Genomic DNA, 16,461 nt, shown 5'->3' with positions numbered 1-16,461 from the left:
TTTGCGGTGACGACGATGTCGCCAGTGGTAGGACAAAATGCATAAGAGGAAAATGAGGAAACAGACAAGACGGATGGGCAGCCCGTTGATGTATTTATTATCAGATACTTTGGAGGAAACATTTACTGCAAGGTTACGTGTCTACCTATAATGCCAACTTCTTACTTCATTCTGTTTTCTTTGTCTCTTTTTTTTCTCCAACAGTTCAATTCAGTCATTAAAATATATCTTTTGCAAGAGATAAACGAGATGGCTTCGACCGCTGTTACAAAAGTCACTTTTTGAGGGAGGGATGGGAGTGTTTCGTCACATCCCACAAGTGACGTCTGTTTTAACCAAACGAATATTGGTGACTTCCTTTCTAAATTTGGAGATGCTTTGCTTTTGTACAGGTGTTCCACAAATTATGTTACATAATATATTTGAAAGCATGCGGTATTGTGACGTATGCTAAAAGTAACTGCTCATATATCTCTTCATGTCCGGCTCTTTTCACGAGGTTTTCTCTTCGTTTAAATGATAATGATGATAATAATGATAATGATGATGATGATGATGATGATGATGATGATGATAATAATAATAATAATAATAATAATAATAATAATAATAATAATAATAATAATAATAATAATAATGATAATGATAATAATAATAATAATAATAATAATAATAACAATAATAATAATAATTATGAATGAATGAATAGATAACCCTTAATACGAAACAAAGAGATGAAATCTAGACACGGAATACAATTACCAACATTGTGATATACACATTAAAAAAAAAATGGAGAGAGGACCATGTGACCAGAGCCTGAATAGAAAAGGTACCTGGGAATGAAAATAAACTTCAGTTGTTGTGATAACCGGGAAAGCTGTGCGACTATTTGAATAAAATCGAGATATACATGCGCTAGCCATTCAGGTTGATCAGGAATTTGCTGCATGCCTTGTATCAGTGTGTAGGCCCATATGTATAAAAACACATACGAAACATTTTTACCGTCACAATTAACCATGTAGCGCAAAATCCACCATGTTTTTTGTTTTGTTTTGTTTTTAACCTTTTTAGGCTCTGTGTGGCAGTAAAGATGGACTTAAAACAAACGAAGACGAACTACTAGTATCCTTTAAGAAAGATATCGGGGATGTTATAAACTCATACAGTTAATTGAACATTTCTTTGTCGTTGATTTAAAGGCATTATTTACCATTTGAAGATGAAACAAAAACATAGCTTTAATTCTTGAGAATAGTTCTAAAATGTGAGTTAAGGATAGAAACAACCAATGTAAACATTTAGATTAGTATAATCAATGATAAGTATTGTAGATATACAAAATGTGAACAACAGTTATAATAAGATTGTTTCTAGACTAAACCATCTACAGTTACATTTTTTTTTGTTGAGAAAGTAGTGATATCTCCCCATAGTTTAGGCTTTATTGTAAATGTTTTTATATGGTAGGACATTCCGTGATACAACAGACCTATAGTGTATACACATATGCATCCAATGTGATAACTGGAACATTTTCAATCACTGCTCCCAATGGTAAACAGTACATTTAAGGCAAATAAGCCAGAAAAGATTTTCCAGGTCTGCAAATGATGCCGATATGAGGTAAAGCTTAGTAAGGGCAAGTATAATTATAATGATATACTGATAAACGTTTACTGATACAGTTGCGAGTATAATGTGGTCCCGAAAGTGAAAATCAGTTGAAAATTATTGTTATATAATCTTCAAACGAGTAAGCGATCAGTGAGTGAGCGAATTTACAATTCTAACTTTTCACACAGTCAGCAAGTATTGAAATAAAACATGAATTTTTCTTCCACAATTAAATAGCATGGTGATGTGGATTCAAGTATATTTTGATATATAGTGATAGCATAAATTGAAATTTGTGTACAACTTTTACACAAAATCATCGATTCTCTCCAATGAATTATGAATATATAAAAAGTCAAATGAATGAAGCGCATACCACTCTTTGACATATTATTATGGTTATAGTTTTCATTTTTGCGTGACAGCCGAAGTCCAAAAATTTTGAAGATTTCTTCAGATACTGAAAACGTTTACATCAATATGACGTCCTTTTTCTTTGTTTTTTTACTATGTAAGTGTCAGAAGGATTCTTCAACTGACACGAGGAAACTCAATTTCTCATAACTTCAGCTTTGAATGAGCGTGAGCTCAAAAAGAGTAGTTTCAAGTGTGGTGAAACGATGGGAGCGCTGTGGCACAGTGGATAAAGACTTCCGACACCCGATCGGAGGACCCGAATTCGATTCCCGCCCAGCGCTTACGTCTCTGGACAAGATGTTTATACCCACAATGTCCCTCTCGACCCCGAAGTGTAAATTGGTACCTGGCGACGCTAGGGCAATGATAGTAGCAGGGCCCTCTGGAAGAGCAGTGATGGCAACACTAAAGAGGCTTCCCTGGATAATATAAGACTTATCATTATCGTTATTATTATCATTATTATTATTATTATTATTATTATTATCATTGTTATTATTATTGTTGTTGTTGTTGTTGTAATTATTATTATTATTATTGTTGTTGTTATTATTATTATTACTACTACTACTACTACTACTATCATCATCATCATCATCATCATCATTATCATTATTAAATCGTGTTTCAATGCGGTACTTCGCGGACATTTGGATTGTTTTGACTGGACAGCAAAAACCCTGAGTCATAACTGACTGTATAGAGGTGTACTATTGTCGATGTCAAAACAAGATGTTATCAATACATACATATGACTTGGATGCTTCATTAATGGTAGGTCGTGAGATTTGACAACACCTCAATAAAACCTGACAAACACGAAGACACAACGTGTGACTTGATCTATTTTTAAGTTAAAAGAAGAAAAAGAAAATAGAAACGTTAGGGATACACTTCCCTTTACGAACTGTAAGTGAAAATCTAATCCATTCTCAAGTTGGCTTTGATAAATAGAATAAATTCATACAGACAGAACAGAAAAAAAAGCTTCACATTTATTCTCTTAAAAAAGTTTTGGACTCTTCAGGCTTCGTATTCAAAAGTTATCTGATCTAATATGTAGCTTAGTGGTCAACATTTAACTTAAACATTAAACGTCCTGTTTACCTTTGGGAGAAGTGATTTAAAAATGTTCAAGATGTTATTATGTAGGTCAGTTGTATCACAAAACATCCTACCATGTACAATTTTTGCAATAAAGCTTAGAATATAAGGAGATATCACTATTTTTCTGCTTAAACCATAACTGTAGATGGTTTAATCTGGAATATTTTTTATTATAACTATTGTTCACATTTAGTATATTTAACGATACTTAACATCGATTAGACGTGTTCAAATTTTTGCATTGGTTGTTTCTATCCCTAACTCACATTAGTACTACCTTTATTTTGAATCACTAATGCTGAGTTTTTGTTTCATCTGCAAATGGTAAATTACGCCTTTAAGTAATGCATCAAGATGCTGGCAGGTTACTCCAAATGAAAGTGATCGACCAGAAATAATTTAATTTTTGCAGTCCTTCAAGGGTCAGCTAGATGGACTGAAAGAAAGCATAACTCTACTGGCCAATGAAAGCATAACTCTACTGGCCAATGAAAGCATAACTCACTGGCCAATGCAGTGATTGGATGACAGTTAACTCCTCTTATTATTTCTTATTTTGCCTACATGCAATAAGTGAAAATGAGTTGTGTAATCCAAGCTATTAGCTATATTGACTGGAAGTTTGGTATCTTTGCAGACCTGCAAACGATTATCGTTGTTTTGTTTTATTTCATGTTATGGGAAGGAGAAAATGGTGGTTTGCTCATTCAATGTGATCTTTTTATCATTTTCTTCACTGGAACCTATAGCAACTTGACATAGAGAGTACAGTCAGTACATTTTTTAGTTCCTTTCAGTGACACTTGGAAATTGTCCCACAATGTATACAAGTGATCAAACAGTTAGCGCAATCATTGTTCCTCACTGCTTGATATGAAATTCCCAATATACCCAGTAAGAGTTCATACAGGGAGGTGTCTCTCTTCCACCTCCCTGGTTTATAGCAACGGCATAAAGTGTGCATTGTTATCGCTAATGTGCGATTCTTGATTTGGGACAAAACGTCGGTTTACTGTACTGCTTCGGACAGCTATATACCAAAACGCAAGCTCAGAGAAACCTCCTGGGTACGAGAATACACAACTGAGAGTGACAGAACATCCCTCAGAAGTACACCGATAGATGACGTCAGATTAAAAAGTTTCTCACTATGAACCAATCAGAGCCGAACGAAGACGAACTACTAGTATCCTTTAAGAAAGATATCGGGGATGTTATAAACTCATACAGTTAATTGAACATTTCTTTGTCGTTGATTTAAAGGCATTATTTACCATTTGAAGATGAAACAAAAACATAGCTTTAATTCTTGAGAATAGTTCTAAAATGTGAGTTAAGGATAGAAACAACCAATGTAAACATTTAGATTAGTATAATCAATGATAAGTATTGTAGATATACAAAATGTGAACAACAGTTATAATAAGATTGTTTCTAGACTAAACCATCTACAGTTACATTTTTTTTTGTTGAGAAAGTAGTGATATCTCCCCATAGTTTAGGCTTTATTGTAAATGTTTTTATATGGTAGGACATTCCGTGATACAACAGACCTATAGTGTATACACATATGCATCCAATGTGATAACTGGAACATTTTCAATCACTGCTCCCAATGGTAAACAGTACATTTAAGGCAAATAAGCCAGAAAAGATTTTCCAGGTCTGCAAATGATGCCGATATGAGGTAAAGCTTAGTAAGGGCAAGTATAATTATAATGATATACTGATAAACGTTTACTGATACAGTTGCGAGTATAATGTGGTCCCGAAAGTGAAAATCAGTTGAAAATTATTGTTATATAATCTTCAAACGAGTAAGCGATCAGTGAGTGAGCGAATTTACAATTCTAACTTTTCACACAGTCAGCAAGTATTGAAATAAAACATGAATTTTTCTTCCACAATTAAATAGCATGGTGATGTGGATTCAAGTATATTTTGATATATAGTGATAGCATAAATTGAAATTTGTGTACAACTTTTACACAAAATCATCGATTCTCTCCAATGAATTATGAATATATAAAAAGTCAAATGAATGAAGCGCATACCACTCTTTGACATATTATTATGGTTATAGTTTTCATTTTTGCGTGACAGCCGAAGTCCAAAAATTTTGAAGATTTCTTCAGATACTGAAAACGTTTACATCAATATGACGTCCTTTTTCTTTGTTTTTTTACTATGTAAGTGTCAGAAGGATTCTTCAACTGACACGAGGAAACTCAATTTCTCATAACTTCAGCTTTGAATGAGCGTGAGCTCAAAAAGAGTAGTTTCAAGTGTGGTGAAACGATGGGAGCGCTGTGGCACAGTGGATAAAGACTTCCGACACCCGATCGGAGGACCCGAATTCGATTCCCGCCCAGCGCTTACGTCTCTGGACAAGATGTTTATACCCACAATGTCCCTCTCGACCCCGAAGTGTAAATTGGTACCTGGCGACGCTAGGGCAATGATAGTAGCAGGGCCCTCTGGAAGAGCAGTGATGGCAACACTAAAGAGGCTTCCCTGGATAATATAAGACTTATCATTATCGTTATTATTATCATTATTATTATTATTATTATTATTATTATCATTGTTATTATTATTGTTGTTGTTGTTGTTGTAATTATTATTATTATTATTGTTGTTGTTATTATTATTATTACTACTACTACTACTACTACTATCATCATCATCATCATCATCATCATTATCATTATTAAATCGTGTTTCAATGCGGTACTTCGCGGACATTTGGATTGTTTTGACTGGACAGCAAAAACCCTGAGTCATAACTGACTGTATAGAGGTGTACTATTGTCGATGTCAAAACAAGATGTTATCAATACATACATATGACTTGGATGCTTCATTAATGGTAGGTCGTGAGATTTGACAACACCTCAATAAAACCTGACAAACACGAAGACACAACGTGTGACTTGATCTATTTTTAAGTTAAAAGAAGAAAAAGAAAATAGAAACGTTAGGGATACACTTCCCTTTACGAACTGTAAGTGAAAATCTAATCCATTCTCAAGTTGGCTTTGATAAATAGAATAAATTCATACAGACAGAACAGAAAAAAAAAGCTTCACATTTATTCTCTTAAAAAAAGTTTTGGACTCTTCAGGCTTCGTATTCAAAAGTTATCTGATCTAATATGTAGCTTAGTGGTCAACATTTAACTTAAACATTAAACGTCCTGTTTACCTTTGGGAGAAGTGATTTAAAAATGTTCAAGATGTTATTATGTAGGTCAGTTGTATCACAAAACATCCTACCATGTACAATTTTTGCAATAAAGCTTAGAATATAAGGAGATATCACTATTTTTCTGCTTAAACCATAACTGTAGATGGTTTAATCTGGAATATTTTTTATTATAACTATTGTTCACATTTAGTATATTTAACGATACTTAACATCGATTAGACGTGTTCAAATTTTTGCATTGGTTGTTTCTATCCCTAACTCACATTAGTACTACCTTTATTTTGAATCACTAATGCTGAGTTTTTGTTTCATCTGCAAATGGTAAATTACGCCTTTAAGTAATGCATCAAGATGCTGGCAGGTTACTCCAAATGAAAGTGATCGACCAGAAATAATTTAATTTTTGCAGTCCTTCAAGGGTCAGCTAGATGGACTGAAAGAAAGCATAACTCTACTGGCCAATGAAAGCATAACTCTACTGGCCAATGAAAGCATAACTCACTGGCCAATGCAGTGATTGGATGACAGTTAACTCCTCTTATTATTTCTTATTTTGCCTACATGCAATAAGTGAAAATGAGTTGTGTAATCCAAGCTATTAGCTATATTGACTGGAAGTTTGGTATCTTTGCAGACCTGCAAACGATTATCGTTGTTTTGTTTTATTTCATGTTATGGGAAGGAGAAAATGGTGGTTTGCTCATTCAATGTGATCTTTTTATCATTTTCTTCACTGGAACCTATAGCAACTTGACATAGAGAGTACAGTCAGTACATTTTTTAGTTCCTTTCAGTGACACTTGGAAATTGTCCCACAATGTATACAAGTGATCAAACAGTTAGCGCAATCATTGTTCCTCACTGCTTGATATGAAATTCCCAATATACCCAGTAAGAGTTCATACAGGGAGGTGTCTCTCTTCCACCTCCCTGGTTTATAGCAACGGCATAAAGTGTGCATTGTTATCGCTAATGTGCGATTCTTGATTTGGGACAAAACGTCGGTTTACTGTACTGCTTCGGACAGCTATATACCAAAACGCAAGCTCAGAGAAACCTCCTGGGTACGAGAATACACAACTGAGAGTGACAGAACATCCCTCAGAAGTACACCGATAGATGACGTCAGATTAAAAAGTCTCTCACTATGAACCAATCAGAGCCGTCAAACGTATCTTGCGCTGACATCATCGATCCGTTGTCCACTGAGTGGGCGGAGTTTCTCACTACTGTCCACACTTTACAGAGAATCCCGTAGTCTGCGTCATACAGGGGCTACCATCAATAAAGGCGGATGGAGGGCAGAAAGTTATAGCCGACTAGACGGTTTGATGGTCACCTACACTTTGTATCAAAAGATTAGAATATGCGTCATAAGTGCAAAACAGAAGTAAAACTGAAATAATCTGGAAAATTTATCGGAGTGAGGGATAGCTGCGAGAGTTTTCCGTAGCCCCTCGAAACTAACAATAAATACAACTCACGGCTCACGTAACTCACGCTCTCCCTCTTTCTTTTCCTCTCTCGTTTCACACACAACAACAACTCGCACACTCAAACACACACACACATGCGCACTAGCTGAACACCGCTGGTTATTGTTCTCGTTCCCCTACGATGCTTACGACTGTGGACTACGAACCCTCGCGGCTTTATATGTAGCAGAACTTCCCACAGTAATCAAACTAAATTTCCTGTCTTGATCTCCTCAATACCAGTATCACCTCTTATTTCTTTCTTGATCAGCGAAATTTGCGGGCAATTTCACGTCAAGTCGCATCTACGTTGTGGGCATCATCATTGTTGTTGTTGTTTTTGTCTCCGCTGATGTTCAAATTCACTCTCTGACCTTGCTCCACACCTCAAATTAAAGTGTGTGCGCCTGCTGAACCAAAGGACAACATCTGATTGGCCCTCCTCACGATTGTAAGTTAAAGAGTACTATCGAAATGATATATCGCAGGCAGAGCTGCCATAACATCTTCAAGTGAAACGAAGTAGGGGCCAGATTTGATCGACACAAATTAGTTTTATCATTACTGCCCACTCCTCAAACACGGTGTTCTGATTTAGCATTAACCTGTGATCACTCTGACAGGAAGCTACAGCAGTGACTGTTCCAACCAGCGACTTATCTTATGGATGGATTAATGACCGGATGGATTCAGGTTTGTCTTTGGTATAAGTTCCAGTCCAAGTGATCAGATTAGGATTGATCGCAACAGATCGATTACGGACCCTTCCTTCGATGACGGTATAATTATTCGGCGGCCAACCGGGGAGGGAGAGCGTCTGTCCCTTTTGAATCGTCAAGCTCGCTTGACTGCTTCGGAGATCTGTCACTGTCTGTTAATCCCAACCTGTAAACCTGTTACACTACCACTTTTGGGGCTTGTGAATTGTCATCTTTTCCATCAACATTTCCTTTTTTTTTTCTCTCTCTCTGTAGAATTGTGTTCTTTGTTTCGAGATTCCTCATAGGCCTAACAGTTTGCAGAATCACTTCCACTCTGAAGTGACATTTTGTTTCAAACAAACTATTCCTGGACTTGTACAGTCTGTGTGATATCGCTTTTGGGTCTAAACTTCGCGAAAGAATATTGAAGCATCAGATCAAAACGGATAAATTTTGTGTGGATACATTTGCAGTCGTTGGAGCCCTTGTACTTGTTGTTGGTGTCAATAACTGTCAGTTTTGATAGGCCCAGGTAATTAGCCGACATCATGATCAGTTTGAGCACGTTAAGTTTAGAGAGAGTACCCGATTTCGGCCAGCGGGGAGATCTGGAATGGACCACGATCGGACTCATGCTCGTCGTACTCGTAGCCGCAATCTACTACTACGTCGTAAAAGTGGCGGACCGCTGCACCTGTTCGAAGCGGCTGGACGGCAAGACGGTTATTGTCACGGGTAAGTTTGCGGGTCTACACACATGATACCTTACCCCCATTTCCGTGCATCCAACGTTTACAGTCGAGAATGTCTCATTACAAATAGACAACGATGCTAATTAGCCATCAATGGTGGTTAACAGATTGATTTTAAACCTTGCCATATTATGTGTTATTTCTCCAGTGTTGCTGCAGTTGTTTGAATTTCTATACTCTTCGTATAGTAAGTGATATCAATATGAGGTACGTAGTGTAGAGTATGAGGAGTCGCCTCAAAACCGGGGGGAACCCGGCTATACCATCACGATCTCGACATGCAAGAAATATGTGTCATGAATGTGGTTTTGAGTATCCCTCAGTAACGAACCATACACCCTGGTGATAAACAAACACACCATAACAAGACACGTACATACAGCAAATACTATGTGACTTTCAGTATCGTACTGACGTCCCAAAGTATGAAATTTATTGATCTACATGACACGCACAGGGGTTTCCCTCAAATGCAACTTGCACGGTGTACGCCCAAGCGATTACTGAAGATAGAAAGAAAACGGTGCAAAGGAATTTTCATCTTTTGTCGCAATATTAGATAAGGAGGCCACGCAATTTACACATGCCAATTCAATGTGTTTAGTTGTCATCATGTGCAGATGAAAACACAGGAAGTGTGGAGTGGTAACAAAGAGGACAACTGGCTGTGGTAGGTACTGAGTGATGTATTACCGATGATGGTAATTACTTTGACGGTGTAAGGGGTCCTCATTATCCCGCTAATGAATTTCTGGCTCGACTGCAAACCGCCAAAACTGACGGCCACGAAGCTTGAAGGTCCGTGACGGGGATCTAGAGCTGCTGAATGGTCTACTCAATGCCATGAAACAGCAAATAATCTCCATCGAAGTAACATCCAAACATGATTGATAAAAATTCATTATTCATTCAGAGCATTAATGTTGATCAAACATTATATTAGTCCAATAACTCTTGTGGAAAAAATATATGACAAATCACAGAGAAAATTGCTATCATAGTATTTACATAAACTGTAATAGCGTATATTAATGTTTACAGATTATTGATAGGGAATCCTATGAAAACATAGAGACTTGACGTCTTCATGAATATTTGTATTTGTTTGAGTAGATCTTGCAGAAGGTGTGTAGAAACAGATTTTGTTACAGTGCACTGTCTAAAAACAGCGTAAGGTGGTAAACCACGCTCGACTGTATTGAAGTATAAGAAAGACTAAAATCTGGGAAGACTGAATAATTTTAGGGTAATATCAGTCATCTCTCAGCTCCATTTGGAATATTTCTGTTTCTTTTTTTCACGGCTTTTTGTGCCCCTGCTTGTTTCTTCACCCGTTTTCGTTCATCATGACAGACGAAACCACAGCCACAGCCGTCCAGTTTCACAGTAAAGCGTGGCGTATAATGGCGCCCATCCAGTCCTTTATACTGCAGCGGTGCAAGCGATATTACCTCTCCCCAAGTTCGGGTGAGAGGATACGTGAGCTTATACGTTTACCAGTTAAATAATGCTGATCATTTTCAGCATCTTTTTAAGAGATTAGAGATTCAAAGATCAGAAATTGGAGATTAGAGATAAAAGATTAGAGATTAGAGATTTTGGTCAGACATTTGGGTTTTTTGTTTTGTTTATTTTCTTTAATACATATGGGTTGTTTATTTTTCAGTGATGTATTGAAAGAGAATAGCAAAAAATCGGTCATTTTAACAGCCAAGCCTGGTATTAGGTTTTCGTCTCTCCTTCGCGATCGTCGTTTCGTCATTTTTGTCTCTTTTAATGTATTGCTACTGTCCGTGAAGCTTATAGATTTATTTGTGTAAATCAAGTTTAATTGGCATATAGTTTGTATCACTGTTCTATCTAATAATATAGAGACTGCAGGTGGCGAAAAATCGCTCATTGTCAGAATGCTACACCTCCTTGCCCTCCCCAGCCCAGTAATTGCAGGCATTAAATGGCTAGGCATTTGCATTTGTTTGTAAATTACAAGAAAGGCACACACGGACCGACGTAAAATTTCTCTTTTTCGTCCTGTTAAGGTCTTTTAAAGTGAAAGATCTACACTTTACAAGTTAAATGTTACTTTGACATAAAGAATACAACTACAAAAAAAAAGCAAAGTGGTACAAGTTTCGTTGAAATCGGAGATAGAATAAGACAGTTTTATGAACAGTTTAAAGTTTCGTGCTTATGTTTTCATGAATTAACGTCATTGGTCGCAAATTTAAGCGTAAATTTGATTAGAGTGTGACTCAATAATGCCCTCGATCCACTAGTCTCCAAGTATTTTTAAAACAAAATGCTAAGAGTAATAATAACAGAAAATAACTGAAAACAATGAAAGTTATGTAGCAATTAGAACCCATGCCGTTTATAAATCATACATTGCTCAGGTGCTTCTATAACTGTAGGACTACAATATTTTGACGAAAAAACGATCGATATTTTGGTCTCATTTTGAGATACGATATTTGGCGAAGATCTGATGGGGGCAAGTGACGAGTCAAAGGAAAACTTATGACGTTACGACATCATCACCTTCTAATTTGCATAATTCCTCATGGTGATCATGCAATACCAGTGCGCTGTGAAGACATGTGGAGCTGTAAACTTCCTTTTATTATTTCCGTCATGACAAATACTAAGATTCAAACTCAATGACTTTAAAACCTACAAAGAATAAAGCAACTCATATACAATAAAATCAATACAAATATGAAGAAAACACATGGCATTACAAGCTTGACAATCTTATGAATAAAATGCACACAGAATGAAATTAACAAGGACAGGGAAAATGTGAAAAATTTATTGATAAATAAGATAACCCATATTCAGCTGCACTGAGTAGGCCTATATAGTGCTGCTGGTCTTACAAGTATTTATGTTACGTGCGATTTTATGTGACAAGCGTATACCCATCAGTTCCTTTGATTTTACTCATGAGAGTGAACTTGAACTTGAAGGGAAAATTCACTTGAAGGAATGCAGCACTGCAGCGAAGACTTGAGCAATAAAACATGTCACTGGGGTTATCTCTGGAATGATAAAGGGAATATATCTGTAGTTGTATATACAATGAAGAGCAGAGAAGTGCAATCACAACAAACACAACGTATCTAGAGGATGATGTGAGCATTCGACGTCAGATGAAATGTTTTGAGTGCTTTCATAAATCAGGCATCGTTCTTCTTGTTTTTATATTGTTTTTACAATGCGAAAGGACGAAAATACTCCCATAAATCCCATCCCCCGTGTGTCAAAAGAACCACAGGTGTCTCTTATGCTGTCAAGTGACATTGGCACGTCAGTAGTCAAGTGATGTTCTAAATATATGTGATATTAATAGACTATGTCCTCGCATTGTTCATATTCATGCCAAAGGCAAAGAGGATTATATCAAACTGAGGTAGGGATACAATCGAAGACTTTAGTTTAAACACACAGGAGGAAATGAGCATTGATTTTATGTGTCGTTAAAGAAATCCAAGTCATCACTAATGTGCTATATTTGAAAATCAAATGAACCCTCAAATTGAATCTGGATGGGAAAAAATACAAAAGCAGAGTCTACAATAACAACAACAACAACAAATATAGGGTTAATGGTCAGGCGCTTCCCTGACCCTTGTAATAAGTATTATGTACCTATGTCAACTATGCCAGAGTTTGTTTGCTTGATTGTTTGTCATAATACTTACATCCGGTTCTTTGTACTTTATACCTACATGTTTACACTTTGTTTACATCTGCACTTAGACGGAGTGTTTATGATCTTTAACAAGAACATAAAAAACATTTTCTTATCGATTCTGGTCAAAACACAAAGGAGACATGCCGGCAGTGTGTTAGATACATAATCAGATATTTATCCTCTTGGTAAATTAAGATGAAAGTAGAACAGCATTGCATATGATATGTAGTGAATCAGCTATAGGACCTGACGGACACAGTTATGTAATTTCACCCATGGTTGGGCCCACTGCGCTGACAAAGCCGCCTGGATTGAAATCCATGCAGTAAGATTTTGGTACCACACCTACACTCGAGGCGGATGAGAGGCGTTTTCTCTCTGTACAAACCACACGGAGCTTAATTAATTGATGATGATTGCGAATCATTATTGTACATCTGATTTGCAGACGAAAGCCTGATGGCGGGGAAAAAGGATGTTTGTAATTACGCACGAAACTCGGCGTGACCGTCTGCTCAATGATTAAGCGATTTTTGAATTGCCTTGACAAGAATGTATCTCGGCCACTGTCTGGGTGCCTAATCAATTTATACATTATTGAGCTGCAATAGCGCAATGAATTGATGATAATTCCATCAAGTTTACCAGCAGTTCATTTAAATTCAGTGGTACTATGTCTTGAAAGTGTGCGGGGAGCTAATAACATGCGGTTTGTTCATTATTATAGATCATCATTAACCTGGGCGTCGTGTAACTGACAGGGTATAAGTTAACTTCACATCCAGATGATTATTATGAAAAGATTAGACTGTGCCAATTAAAACAGGTCAAATTCTATTAGAAAATGACCCAATAAATGGAAAATGTAATGGCAGAGTTTCACATGTTTTCATGAAACGAAACCATGTTACGAATTGCAACTTCATACGCGCAACTCTTAATTGGTCGAAATATTCTTTTTCTCTCTCTCCCGACAGAAAATAAAGAAACAAATATTTTGGTGGAAGCTTCAGAAAAAAATAACGGAAACATACAGGTTTTTATCTCATGACTAGAAGCATCGTTAGAGTTAGATTTTGGGTCGTGGGAGAATGTTCCTTTCTCGTTGTTGGTCGAGGTAAAACCTGGCAAGTAACTGCAAGCACTGTTGGCAAAGTGTGACAGAAATAAATGAGTTTGGACAGAATTCAGACACAGCAGTCATTCAGTGGTTATTCTTCCAGTGAATTGTTTCCGTGCACCTGCCCGCATGTTCGGAGTGTCCATTAACTCATATATTTGTCATCAGAAGTCTGCCGTACGCCAAAAATGTCGACAAAACTCGGACTAAGATTATCAAAGGGAATGCACAGTGAGAGGTAAAGATCAAGTGTCGCAGGTTATCGAAACTTAACAGGAGCATTTTCACCTCTCCTTTATTCCAAAAGCCTCGTACTCAGATTGGATATCTCAGGACTGCATGCCAGGAGATATCAGTGACACCTATTTGTTTCCAGTTAAAGTGACATATCATTTTATTTCTTCTTTGCTTATGATTTTTGTTTTCCATAAGGAAGAATTTGACACTCAAAAAAGAAGTCAAAATTTCAAGACTCACCATGGTAGTCATGAATATTCGTACGGTGAACTCACATGGTATATAAAGACACATAGTAGTCGTGTCATGGTTATCTTATTCTGTATAGCCGATTAGTTTATGATGCACTCGCTCATTCATTGTCAACTAATACTTCGGGCCCGTAGAGTGTTCTGACCAAGGGACGTGTGAGAGATACACTTTCGTGTTCTGACCTGTATTATGCGTATCGGTCTTAGCAAATTGTTGAAATCAGAACCCATTTCAGTATATTATGGTATCCCGTCTTCGTTTGATGATGTGAGCGTTCTTAGTCGCTCATGAAACCGATATCTTAATTTCCCTTGTCACGAATGATCGATGAATTTCACTCGCATGTAACACAAAGGAAGGATTTCTACAATACATTGATAATCAACTGACTGTCTTGTTTGACCTCCTGTATGTGGCACTTTCAATGATCAGACGAAGACCCGCGATACCCGCTATTGTCGGGTAAGAGCATTTCTTCTGGGTCTCCTTAATAATGGTGGGCCTATATTGGCAAGCATTTTCTCTCCGTACTAACCCTTGTCGAGGATTCTAGATCAGGAGTTGAATAGAACAGGAACAACTGCGTGAATTGAGTGAAAGTGAAGCGATAATGAAGAAGCTCTACGAGATGTAGATAATCTGCTTGGCCACGTCTTGCTTTCTTTCTTCTGACTTGGTACACAAAAAAGCGAGGTTCAATAAGTCGCGACAAGCAAACAAATGAGAGAACAATGTGCCCACTTTTACGAATCAGCGCCCAAGAAACCGCGAGAACGCGTCAACTCAATCCGCTTTACGAAATAGTTTCTTTTCTTTCTTTCTTTCTTTTTAAAGCATAAAATTGTGAACCTTAGAGTAAAATATATCGATAAGCCTTGTGAGTCAGAGGAAAGGTATCCAGAATAGGGGATATATCGTATCTTTTCGAGTTTCATCAGCCCGGAACGCGCTTGTTGATTGGCGGTTCGTTCCTCCTTGAGCTTGCTGTATTATACTGTGGAATCTCTCATTACGACTCTTGTGCACTGTTTTCTTTGTTTTAATAAAAAGCTAATTTTGATTTATAATCTTGGCTCGATGACAGCACCTCTGGTAATGACTAGAATATCGAATGGTTATCTTTACAATTCATCCTTATAACGTACCCCCACCCCCCCCCCCCGAATGTTACACCTAGAGAGGGAAGGTGATTTCCACTAATTACAATTATAATACAGATGTGAAAATCCGACTTCAATAAATCCCTCAACTACCAAGATGGAAATAAGAATTACTTAGTAGTGCACGGGACCCCGGATTTCAAGTCAGTAATGAAAGTCGTGAAAAATCCTTTATAGGTATCATTACGTAAGCGCACATGAAGCAAAAAACCAATTTGTTCTGCTGCACTTTACTTCTAGCAAATATTATAAAATGGATGTGTGAGTGCAGGCCTACTTTTGTTCAATCTCGTCCCAATAAGAAAGAGAAAGACCACCAAAAAAAGAAAATCACATATTTTGTACACCAGTATGAGGACGCGCTATATAACACTACAGGGCTAAATGGGTGACTGCACCAGCGCCCGCAGTACGAATTACTGTCCTTGTTGATCAAAAGTTGATATCTGTCAGACTTGAAAAGCTGACCAATGACCGTGATGGCCGTTCCTTTGTAATGATTGTAAACACTCAGTTGATCGCGAGGTTCTGGTAGCCTTACATTACCCGATGACTCATCAGCTGTTGTTTGCAGCTTTATAGCTCTCACATAAAATCCCACAAGCTCTCATAATCCTTTGCCTTGATTTGTCTCTTCTCGACTTAATCAGTTCCTCCACACCTGGTCGATTCCAGCTAATCCCTCCAGACGACTTCGTCAACTAAAACATTCCTCGCGA

At 37.2% G+C, this 16,461-nt stretch overlaps 1 protein-coding gene across 1 annotated transcript in view; it reads left to right on the top strand.

Annotated features, from left to right (window-relative positions):
• The first annotated feature begins 9,075 nt into the window (after positions 1 to 9,075).
• Positions 9,076 to 16,461, top strand: part of LOC139718189 (retinol dehydrogenase 12-like) — a 36,915-nt gene continuing 29,529 nt past the window's right edge. The window contains exon 1 of the mRNA XM_071629672.1: positions 9,076 to 9,262. Coding sequence (XP_071485773.1) covers positions 9,076 to 9,262 — 187 coding nt within the window. The remainder of the gene's footprint in view (positions 9,263 to 16,461) is intronic.

The sequence above is a fragment of the Diadema antillarum genome, unplaced genomic scaffold (assembly GCF_040938485.1).
Source record: "Diadema antillarum isolate AM-2024a unplaced genomic scaffold, OU_Dant_1.0 scf00000008, whole genome shotgun sequence".
Lineage (NCBI taxonomy): Eukaryota > Metazoa > Echinodermata > Echinoidea > Diadematoida > Diadematidae > Diadema > Diadema antillarum.
Note: the sequence above shows the minus strand (reverse complement) of the source record. Positions and strands in the feature narration are given on the sequence as shown.